The 12,574-nt window shown below is 33.5% G+C and overlaps 1 protein-coding gene across 5 annotated transcripts in view; it reads right to left on the bottom strand.

The window, feature by feature from the left end:
- The window catches only part of LOC110031041 (eIF-2-alpha kinase GCN2), a 183,714-nt gene extending 181,284 nt beyond the window's left edge, over positions 1–2,430 (bottom strand). For all 5 annotated transcript variants that reach the window (XM_020734072.1, XM_020734073.1, XM_020734069.1 and 2 more), the window contains exon 1: positions 2,003–2,430. In XM_020734072.1, coding sequence (XP_020589731.1) covers positions 2,003–2,136 — 134 coding nt within the window. In that variant the 5' untranslated portion in view covers positions 2,137–2,430. The remainder of the gene's footprint in view (positions 1–2,002) is intronic.
- Positions 2,431–12,574: the final 10,144 nt, after the last annotated feature.

Raw genomic sequence — 12,574 nt, 5'->3', positions numbered from 1 at the left:
AAGAGTAGTTAAAGATATGTTGATAATAACAAAAGTATATATAATTGAGCATCAGCTAGCCTTAGAAGATTTTGTAAGGACCAATCTCAATCATGGTGTAATGGTTTACATTAAGTACAAAATTTCACATGTCGGTGACAAAGATACATACAAAATATTCAAAGTTAAGCAACTTGGTATAATTTACTTATACAAAACATTGTTCAAATTGATAAGATCTCTACTACATTAAATGAAAATTTTGAGCAATGAAAAAAAAATTAAAAGAGAATGATTAAGCATTACTGAAACAAAAAATCAACTATATGATATGTAATTTAAGTGGGCAAAAAATTGATAATCATAAGTAAACATTGCTAGAAAATAGTGATATTTAAGTATGATGAGTTCATCATATTCATCTACAATACAAAAGAATGATATAAATTACAAGATAAATTCCAAAATAAAGGATATGTGATTATAATGAATAAGTGTCTCATCAATATTGATATATCACAAGAAAATTCACTTCATCATGCACAAATCTATATACATTGTGGATAAAATAACCTTCAGAGTCAAATTCAAGATCATTTGAACTTAGATTTTCACAGTTTTATAGTCAAAGTAAATGCGCCCACACTATGAACTCAACAACGCTAGAAGTGATTCTATCTGAATTTAAATGAGCTCAAATCAAACACGATAAGTATAATTAGAAACTTCAAAACTTTTATTGAAGGGTGAAACGATTTTCAAATTTGGCATGCTTATAGTCAAATTGAATAATTTAATGAGAGAAATCCAACAAGCTTAAGATCATTCAATTTCAAAGTCATTATAACACTTAAATACAAAAGTCATTATAACACTTAAATACAAAAGAATAATATATGATTAAGGAGATCAATACAAACTGTCTGAAAGTATGTTTTGAGAAATCGACTAAATTTACAATTTACCAAAAATGCCTTTCCTAAAAATTTTATAAATAGGATCGCATTTTCAACAAGAGTAAGAAAGGAAGCAAAGATTTAAATTCGCGCTCTTTAAAAAAAAATTACAATAAATAACCACCAACACTTATCATCGGCCATCATTAGTGGTTATTATAACCCAATTATCATCTCTAACTATTGTAACAGAGTTATTAACTCCAGAGATAGTATTATTAAATCATTGTTACTCAGTTAACATTATTGTTTGTTAACCTTTATTATAGCAACATAATGACAAACAAGTCTTTCTAACCCCGCAACTCTATCTTATTCACTTCTAGAGAGAAGTGGAACTCTGTAACTTTAAATACATAATGGATTAATTTTTTTCTCTTGGTTGATTTTTACAGGAAAAAAAATCTGTTGTCTATTTGTCTTCTCTTTGTGTGTCAAATCTTCGTGCAATTCTAAGATGTAAAATATTTACTCCATCATCATGAATCTTCTAGCACACAACAATTACTAAAAAGAATAACATTAGAGAGACCTGTTGAAACTTTCATGTAAGGATAGTTAGAAAGGCTATGCTACATGCATCGGGATATTGAGTAACGAACAAGACACTAATAGCTAAATTAATCTATAAATGAGAAACATAAAACAAATGTATGGCAAAATCAAATATGGCAAGTTAAGAAAAAATTATATTAAACAATACTGAAAGATGACATGAAGTGAGAATTAGATAGCGCCAAATATACAGACTATTTGAATATGTACAACAGAAGGAGAAGATAAGCCTAAGAAGGGCAAGTAAAATTAACGTGAGAATTAAAAAGGACAATCGGCAGAATGGAACAAACATAGCTAGAAGCAAGAAAAAAAAAATTAAACTAAATTAACGTCTCATGCAATTGAACAGAGAATGAAGATTTTCAAATATATCTTAAAATAATCGTTGTTAAACTAATGACGATTAATAATGTGAAGGTTCCAATTCTCGCAGAAAATTAGTTAAACGGCAAGGTGGGAATACTTTGCAGGTATGCAACTCTTCAAATTAAAAAAGAAATGAACCTTACAAAGCGGTGAGCTCCTCGGACGGATCGTTGTCCTCCCCGGGCTGAGAGTAATGGTCCTTGGAAGGATCTTTGCTCCTGTTCCTGCGACCGCTCCCGCTACCGCTTTTCTTTTTTTTCCTAGAACTATGACCCATGAGGTACCGCTTCCCCTCCCGCCACGACAAATATCATATTAGCCGATGCAAAATTCAAAAACCAAAACCCTCGAGAAGGAAGAGGCATGCACGCCGTAACAGATACTTAAATTGCGCCGTGTCTTTGGATGTTTTCGATTCTCCAACAAGGAGCGTGGTTCCGAATAATGGCGGAATGCAATCTGAACGCTGCTCAGGATCGTCTCGGAATCAAACACGACGTTCGCTGGCCGCGGACAGGCAGACGATTCATGCACGAAGCCCCGACAGAAAGGAAATTTGATTCACAAGACTCGTAATCCAAGTGCTCGCATATATATACATATTCTTCAAAATTCAATTTAGACGAAAAGATATTTCTAAGCATGGGAGATTTGAAGTTTAAGAGAAATATATTTGAAAGAAAAGTTGGATCAACATATACCATATATTTTATAATGGAATACAAGTTAAACTCTCTCTTTGCCAATATGATTCAAATCTATAATACAAGAATTTGAATATTATTCAAACATTTTGTAAACTCTACTTAAGCTTGTTAGGCCTTGTTCTAAGATGATTCTAATTTTATTTTGATAGAGTAAAAAACATATCCAATAAGGTTTGAATATGAATTAAATGGTGTTTCAACAATGTTCAAAAAGGTTCCAAATAGATATTACCAAAATGAGAGATAAAAGGTTCAATCATAGTAATTATTACATAATATATTATAAGATAGATACAGTTGAGTAACTAGTACTTTTATCATATCTCAATAGCAATAATTTCATCATCACAAAACGAATCAAAGACATGAATTTAAAATTTACATTAAATCTAAGCAATTATAATGTTTTTGCAATATCAAAAAAAGCAAGTAAAAACTATGATGAAGTTCTTGGACACTTATCATACATGTAACTTTATTATGGTCTCCCACATCATCTTGGCTACACCTATATTGGATCACATTTTCTTTCTCCTATTAAGAGCTATCATTCCTCGGGTGGCAACCTCTTAGCTTTATATATTGAGGACAGCATAATAGTAGTCTTTATTTCATTCAGAAGCTCCCAGATGCTTCCTTTGTCAACTTAATATTTGTTTTCAGCATAGGCACCTAAACATAATTTTTCTTAATAAAAATTCAAACATAAGCTATAATAATTGACCCAAATCTCAAACTATTGCAACGAGATTTACACGAGAGATCCACAATTTTATATTTTCTACGTGTACATGTCCTGGCCCATAAATCAATGTCACTGTTAAGGATATACAATCCAAACTTTGGTGCATATTTAGGATAATGATTTTTTAATTTTTTTCATTGAATTATTTTTATTCATTATAATGTAGAATTTATAGAATAATCATTTCATCATTATGTTACAATTTAAATAACATATTAACTCTTTATATGTGTGCACTCTTGGTGACATTATTAGAAGTCAAATGATATTTCTTATGATAATTAATTCTGAACTTTATTATGATATTATTACGACATGATGAGTGCAAACTTCGTGGTTTCTCTTAAAAAATAGATGGTAGGCATTACTGTTATTGTTATGTTTATCAATGATTAATAACAAGTTCTTCATTATGTTTATTAACTTTCTCTACCATGTCATAAAATAATTCAAGACTTATTATTTTTTTAATTTAATATTGTAAATTCCATTTGATGAATCTAATTTGTTGTATTCTATCACTACAAAAATTAAAGTACCTCAATAGTGTATTTTCAAAAATATTATTTAAATTTAACATTGTGGATATGCATTCTTAAACCTTTGAATAAAAATATCTAATAATCTAAATGTACTTGAAACATAATTCATTAGCATATTAAAAATTAACAATCATCCCTAAATTTTTTTCTATGGAGTACAATTAGATAAGATGGTAACTTCAAAAAAAAAAAATTTAGGGGAAAGAGCTGCACAGATTCATGTCTTGCACCTAAAAGAGTTTATGTGTTTTTTTTAGTCAGTTTTGCTTAAGGTATATAGGGGGTTACTTAAGCTTTGACATGGTTACTGGTATTGGGATTTAATAGCATTTTTAGATGAATATCCTCCAGATGAGATATTTTTGTCAACATAATTATCATTGGGGATGAACCTCTTAAATTGATATTTTAAGTCTACATAACTATTATCAAGTTTTGTTGTTTAAAATATTTGTATTTGTAATTTAAGAGCATTATTTTTAGAATGAGCCTCTTCAATTGAGATCCTTTGTTAGTGTAGTCATCATCATAAAATTTGAATGATTTTATCTTTTGATTTTAGACTTTATCTATTCTACTTGCTTGCTCGTAGAGAATCAAATCCATGATTTATGTATCACTTAAATTTAGTATAAAAATTTATTGTGTCATAAATCTTTTCAATGTTATCTTTATATGGAGAGAATCAAGTTTGTAAGCTGATTAAACTCATTATTATATTTTACAAGCATAACAATTTTGTGGGTTCTATTTTAGCATTTATTTTTGTATATGAGTGGAGATGAAAAAAAGCATCTACATTATATTAGATTTATAATATAAGATTTGTAATCACTCATTATTACAAAGCTTATCAACCTTTAATACTCATGGTGTGAGAGATTAAACTTACACGAACTTAAAAAATGTTATTGTAGTACGTTCTTAAAAAGAGAGGACTCATGATGCACCACTAAGGAGGACGCAGCTTAGAAATGCCAACAGTCGCAAGCACGGAGTCTTGGAGCGACTAGAAAAGAGACATTCCAAAGAAACAACCACAGTGCTTGCTTCAAATTCATGAAGAAGAAGTCTACGATCCGAACTTGAAAGAGACTTCCACAAGCCCGCCGATTACAGAGGACGAGCCAGAGACATTTACAGAGCCTACATCTTCAAAGATCCCCGATGAGCTTTGTGCAGGATGCCCCAAATCCCAAGGAGAAAATCATCAACATCTTCCACCTGGAGAGGTACGGGATGCTTGAAGAATACGTAGCCGCCAGCATGAGGCTCATAAGTGCAGACTAACCAGAGGTCGAGCCATATATACCACAGTTTGCAGAGTTGCCCCTGTCATGGATTTCTCCAGAGGATGGGATAGAGAAGCAACCCTGGCATTCACAAAGGATTCCTACAATAGAGTTAGAAAGAATGAGTAGGGTCTGGAAGCAAGAGTTTGAGTATTATGAAGAAATTTGAGAAAAATTTGTTAATATTATGGAATTATTGGAACTATACACCGAAGTATTCTTAGAAAGCAATGAAAGAAAGATTCTTGATTGCATTTTTGACTTAAAGGACAAAGAACGAGCCGGTTTATTGATGAAGAAAACATGTTTAGAACCACAGAAATGGATGCACGAAAAAGGCAAGATCACCATCTAGTGTGGTTGTTGTTATCACTACGTCAGAGCATAGAGGATATGATATATGATACTACAGATTTCATCAATGTATTTAGCATATTGTCTTGGGAAATTTCGATATATGATCAGTTGTATTGCATGTTTGAATCCGTTTAACAAAGTTTATTTCCAATTTCAGCATATGTTGTTAACTTGTCTCTCTTGTGCGATTGATGAAAAGCTGCATGACCACATGTTGGTCCTAAATTATAACAAACAAAGAATGATATAAAAAAAATCTAATAATGAATGAAAATTAAAATTCATAACTAAAGGAAAATAAAAATTTAATTAAAATTGATAATCTTGATAATGACAATGGGATCAGTACCTAAATTCTGATTCCCATCTCTTGAGATGGGTGTGAGACCCCCTTAAATGGAGTAAGGCATCATATTCTCATCCTTTCGAGATCAGTGTGAGACCCCCTTAAATGGATTAAGGCTTCTGATTCTTATCTCAGAGTTGGTACCTAATTCTAATTCTCATCCTGGGATCAGTACCTAAATTTAAATTCTCATCTCTTGAGAGAAGTGTGAGACCCCCTTAAATGGAGTAAGGCATCCTATTCTCATCCTTTCGAGATCAATGTGAGACCCCTTAAATGGATTAAGGCTTCTTATTCTCATTTTACTAAGGTTGGTGCCTAAATTCCAATTCCCATCATGTGATCAATACCTAAATTCTAATTCTCATCTCTCGAGAAAGGAGCGAGACCCCCTTAAATGGAGTAAGTCATTCTATTCTCATCCTTTCAAGATTTGTGTGAGACCCCATTAAATGGATTAAGGTTTTTAATTCTCATTTCGGAGTTGGTACCTAAATTCCAATTCCCATCATGGGATCAGTACCTAAATTCTGATTCCCATCTCTTGAGATGGGTGTGAGACCCCCTTAAATGGAGTAAGGCATCATATTCTCATCCTTTCGAGATCAGTGTGAGACCCCCTTAAATGGATTAAGGCTTCTGATTCTTATCTCAGAGTTGGTACCTAATTCTAATTCTCATCCTGGGATCAGTACCTAAATTTAAATTCTCATCTCTTGAGATAAGTGTGAGACCCCCTTAAATGGAGTAAGGCATCCTATTCTCATCCTTTTGAGATCGATGTGAGACCCCCTTAAATGGAGTAAGGCATCATATTCTCATCCTTTTAAGGTCGGTGTGAGACCCCCTTAAATGGAGTAAGGCTTTCAATTCTCATTCCAGGGTTGGTAACTAAATTCCAATTCTCATCTTATGATCAATATTAAAATTTTGATTCCAATCTCTTGAGATAGGTATGAGACCCCCTTAAATGGATTAAGGCATTCTATTCTCATCCATTCAAGATTGGTGTGAGACCCCCTTAAATTAAGTAAGGCTTTTGATTCTCATTTTGGGGTTGGTACCTAAATTCCAGTTTTCGTTTCTGGGGTCAGTACCTAAATTCTGATTCCTTTTGTTATCTCTTAAGTTAGATGTGAGTCCCATAACTTTCTTTCTCAATGTAACATATTTGAAATCTCCTTGTGATAAGCCTCCATTCTATTTCCTTTCGTTACGTCCTGTGTTGGATGTGAGTCTTAGAGCTTTCCTTCTCAATGTAACAAATTTGAAATTTCCTTGGGATAGGCCTTCATCCTATTCCCTTTCATTATCTCTTGGGTTGGATGTGAATCCTTGAGCTTTTCTTCCTAATGTAGCACCTCTTTTCGTCGATCGGTCTCTTCGAGCTGGATGTGAGTCCCTATGTTGTTCATCTCGACCCAGTCTTTTCATACAACCTTAATTTTTGAATTTTTCTTAAAATCGAAATCGAATTAATTTCACTAAAATTGAAATCTTTCATTTAAAATCAAATTGAATCTTCCTCGTGACCATCAATGTCCTTGATGGTTGTCTCCAAAAACTTGCCTTTCGATCCCTAGTGGGAGTCTTCATCTACTCCTCAGTGTAAGTATGTTTCATTTTCTCTCTTTTTTGCTTTGATCATGTTGACTTAGGCAGTCGTGTTGGTTGGTTGATCTCTTCGGTCAATGTCAATACCACACCTTTTGGGGGTCCATTTGTTAACCTCACTGTTGGTTGAGGTCTAGTTTTTAATTTAGAAACCTAGGACCTAGCCATGGGACTTTCTTGTTGACTATTCCTAGAAGACTAGTAATGAAACCCTCATCATTAGAAATTCTAAAACTCTTCTTTGCTAATCTTGAAGTTCCACATGTTGGTTCTAACATCTAGCACTTAGTAGGTGGAGCCAATGTGGGAGAGCTAAAGAGGAGTCCATATAGGACTGTATGGTCTTAGGTTTAGCTTTGAGTGGTGTGGTCTTGTTCAGTCTTGCACACACACACACTCTTGATACTCCTCACCTACACTCACAACCCCAACCCTTAACCAAACATGCTTAGCTTGATTCCTTACTCTTTTGGAAACTCATGTGGATGGTACCCTAAACCATTAGCCCTAGTCTATGGTTTGGATAAAACCAGCACATGGAAGATCCATAATGGGAGTTCCCTTGGTCTCATGGCTCAAAGAAGGGTAATTTTATGACTAGCATCCTCAATCGATCTCATCCTTCCCAAATACCCAATTTAGCCTTTTGCCCCCCAAACTTTCTCAAAACTACCAAATTACCCTTGAAACCCTAAATTTTCCCAAATTGCCCTAATTACCTAATTTTGTCCAAAGATCATCTCAAACTCTTCTAAACCACACAAATTGCCCAAAACATCCCAAAATTTCTAAAATTCCGAAAATCCCCCAAAATTGCCAAATTTACCAAAATGCCCTTGGTGGCCCAAATTTTCCCAAAACCTTCAAAAATCATTTCAAACACTTTTAAAACCAATCTTGACCACTCATGATATACAATTTGACCAATTTTAATCAAAATCTCAATTTTGCCCTTTAAGGCCCAATTACCCCAAATCACCCCTAATTTCCACCAATTTAACTTCAATTTTCCCAAATTTCAATTCCAAATCAAAATTCATCATACCCAATCACAATTAAAACCAAATTGAAGCCCAATTGAACCTAATTTCAAACCAAATTCAAGCTAACTCAAAATCCCCAATTTTGACCACACACTCAAATTCCCCCAAATTGGACCCTATAACCAAATCAACTTCCCCAATTTTGAGTTCCAAAGTCTTCATAACATTCCCCTTGCTCAATTTGAGCCATCAATTGAATAAAATCCAACCCCATGTCAATCCCAAATGCCCCAAAATTTACCATGAGCTAAATTCCACTAAAATGAACTCCCAAATCAATTCAAAATCACCCAATTATTTTTCCAAACTTCCCATGACAATCAACCACATTAATTTGATCAATCACTTGACCCAAATCTCAACCCAAACCCAAATAGACCCAATTTCAAACCAAAACCCCAAATTTGACCAAATCATGGCAAAATTTGACCAAACCATGGTCCCCACAGCCAACATTTGAGCCCTAGGAACCAAGCTAGAGCCACCTAGCCAAACCTAGTTGAGTCATGGACCAAGGGTCCCTTGATTTGGGGGATCCCTTTCTAAATTGGCTAAACCAAATAAAGATATGCCATCAACCATCAAACCTTCAAGTTAATCACCATTAAACTTTTCCTTGGATTCCTTGACCTTGCTAGCCACCAGCCTTGACCTAGCTGGCCAACCCAGTGGTCAGAAAACACCAAAATCAAGATGTCCCCATGGTCAAAACCCAAATTTAGAACTCCCTGACTTGGCTCACTCCCATTGGACATTGAAACCTCTCTTCTCTCCACCTAAGATGCCTTTTGCACCAACTGAGCAGCCCTCTTGGGGCCCCAAGCTCCTATATTTAAATCACCCCCCTCCAAGTCTAAGAGAGGAGAGTACACAAAACCTAGAGAAAACTCTGAAAAATTATTCTTAGAGCTCCTCACAGCTCTCTTATGTTCAAATCCACTGCTCTCAGCCACCCATTCTCCTTGTCTTAGCTCAATTTTAGAGCTCAAATACATGACATTTTTTTGTCATTAAAAAAAACTTCTACCAATCTCTCTAAAAATCTTTTTTTTTGCACTCCAGCCTTCCCTAGCGCTCTTCCTCTTCAAAAGATGCCCTAAAAAACGTTCTTATAACTTAATCCATGAATTTGTATGAACAATTTTTGCCAAAAAAAATTTCTGCTATGTTGGCTTGATCACCCTTAAAAGTGGTGTGGTTAAACCAGGCTTCTAAATCAGGCAGCATGGTCATGGCCGATCCCGGCGTGGTCATGCCATCTCACTAAAATTCCAGTGTGGTTAAGGTAGATTTTGGCATGGTAATGTCGCTTTTGGACGTGGTTACGCCACTTTAGGCCACTTTTACATTGGTTTTTCTCTTTTCAAAATGCACATGGCTAACACCTGTGACATGCACAATATCAACAAAAGCCATCCCCAAGTGTAAATTTATGATAAATTAGTAAAAAAAATAAGTAAAATATAGGGTAAAAAGTAGATAAATTACATAAATTTCACTCATGTCAATACTCCCAACCTTACCCCATTACTTATCGTCAAGTAATCTCATAGCTCAGTTGGGGCCCCATGATAATAGTATGTGTTACTGTAGGTTTATGGAATTATTCAGATTACTTTTCAAAATCAAATAAAGTGTTTAAATGTCATTTTAGGATCAATTATTCTTAAAAATTAATAACTTGATCTTTCCTTAATTCTCCCAATTCTACTGGTAGGATGTCTCAATGATTCTTAAATTGGTGACTTAAAATATCTTCATTAATCTCTAATATTTTAAAAGCAATTTTAGTGGAATTAGCGAACTTAATCCTACTTAAATTTTCTCTTGAGGATAACACTATATTTTCATTGAAAAATCATGAAAAAGTCTTATCACTTGAGTTCTGCTATACACCCTTATAGTTTCTTTTTATTTTAAATTATTTGTGCCAACTTAAAGCTTTTTCTCAGAGCTTTTCTCCTTTTTTTGACTTTGTATTTTTCTTCTTTTTCCCTTTTTCTTTCTTTTTTTTAAATTTCTTTTAATTTTTTCTTTTTTTATATTTACTATATTTGGACAGTAATATTTTTCTTCTTTTGTTTTAAGTATGAAGAAGATGAATGTCCCTTGAGCAATACATCTCAAAAAATGATTGTTTAATGTCACACCGTTATGTTATCCTTCCAGCTAAAAATTAAAACAATATTAAGTTGGCTAAACAAAGCTATAAAGACTTAAAACATCTTTGGTTTGCTACGTAATATTTTAATCAAACATTTTTAAATATCCTGAGATTTTTTGTTAAGTTTAGAAACCTTAATTATTAATACATTAAGGTTAATCTTTTCTAAATGACATTTATTCTCTTTTAAAAGTACTTTTCATAAGTGAGTTGAATAAATTAGAATTCTTAACATCAGTTACCTTATTAACATTTAATCATTAACTAAGTTATGTGAACTATTTTTAGGTTTGTAAAATGGTAAATATCCCCTCCCCCCTAAACTTGTTTTTTTTCCAAAACTTGAGTGACATGCAGTAGCAGTAAACTAGATAAAAACAAGTATAAGAAACAAAAGTGCATGCAAGAATAGTCACATGAAACTTAGAAAATAAAATACAGGTGTATATGTAACAATGCATAAATCAGAAGAGGAACAAAAGTATAGCAGAAGCAAAACTGGGATTCTCGACTTCTACCTCACCATCTGTGACTAACTACTCCGTAGAGGGACAAGACTCAAAACTAATCCAAATGAAAATCTAAAGCAAATTTCAAAACAATTTCAAAATATATTTTGAAACAAATGCAAAAAGTAAAAACAAGCTCAACACATCCAATAACACTTTGGTTGCCTCTCAAGATAACGATTGGTTTAACGTCCTCAACCTGATGAAAAAGTTATCCTCTACGATCAAATTTCTAATTTAGTAATCCTCAATCTATTGCCTAATTTTTTTGTTGGTCCCAAAGTTTTTAATAAGTTCCCAAATTTCAGTTTTTCTTGCTATTTTTTTTTCTCTTAAATTGATAACAGTCTTTTTGAGGATATGAAATAGATTGATTTAGATTGTCATTCGTGGGGGTTTTTTTATAAATCAAGAATTTTTCAAATTAATTCTCGTATTTTCATATCACTTCTTTTTTCTGATATTTACAAGAAATTAGTCCATAAAAGGTAAATAAGGGTCTACTATTTCTTAGGTTGGGTTATCCCTAGGTTTTTTTGGGTTCGGGATTTAACTCTACAGAGTTACTCTCCTGTCTCAACCAATCTTCAATGCTTCCCCTTGAGAAACTCTTATGGGTTATCTTATTTGCTCAACTATCCCTCTAAAAATGATGGGAGTTGCCTTAAAAAGAAGGGCATATTCTTCCTTGATCATCCTTCAACAAAAGTCATCCAACATAGCTTGCTCTTCGGGGTCAAAATTCTCCGATTTTGAAACTTGTCTATCAACTACCCAAACATCCTTTTGGATTCTGAATAAACTAACTGCTGATTTTCAAATTTCTTAATGTGGAAATTTGTCTTTGTAATTATTCTGTAGATTTATTGCTAATTCATCCAAATTTACATTTTCTTCAAGGTAGTCAGTATCCAAGTTAGTCCAATATTTTATATGATTGGTTTGGGGTCTCGATGATATGTAAGAAAGCATGCTTAAATTCACTTACTTTTTGCACCTTTTTATGGATAAAATTGCAAATTAAGGGAATGTAAATTTGTGTTTTTATTGCAGGTACAACAGGTAGTAGAAGTGAAGTAGAAGTGTAATGATGTGGAGAAGAAACAAAGTGAAGCGAAGGTGACATGGAGCTAAGGAAGCACCAAGTGACTTGCGCCTAGGAACCAACCCTTGGGCGCCAAGGCAATGCTACACTCAAGAACCTTGATGCCGCACACTTGGGCGCCTAGGTGCCAGTATTTACCCGGGCAGACAGAGAGCTTAACACCTGACAACGACTTTATATATGCTTAAAAATACAAGTATTTAATATTGCTGCTAGAAGATTTAATTCCTTAGCAACGACACCAAAAACTTAATAACAGTTATAGATTTGATAAAGATGTTTATATATATA

Source organism: Phalaenopsis equestris, unplaced genomic scaffold, assembly GCF_001263595.1.
Source record: "Phalaenopsis equestris unplaced genomic scaffold, ASM126359v1 Scaffold000763, whole genome shotgun sequence".
NCBI lineage: Eukaryota > Viridiplantae > Streptophyta > Magnoliopsida > Asparagales > Orchidaceae > Phalaenopsis > Phalaenopsis equestris.
Note: the sequence above shows the minus strand (reverse complement) of the source record. Positions and strands in the feature narration are given on the sequence as shown.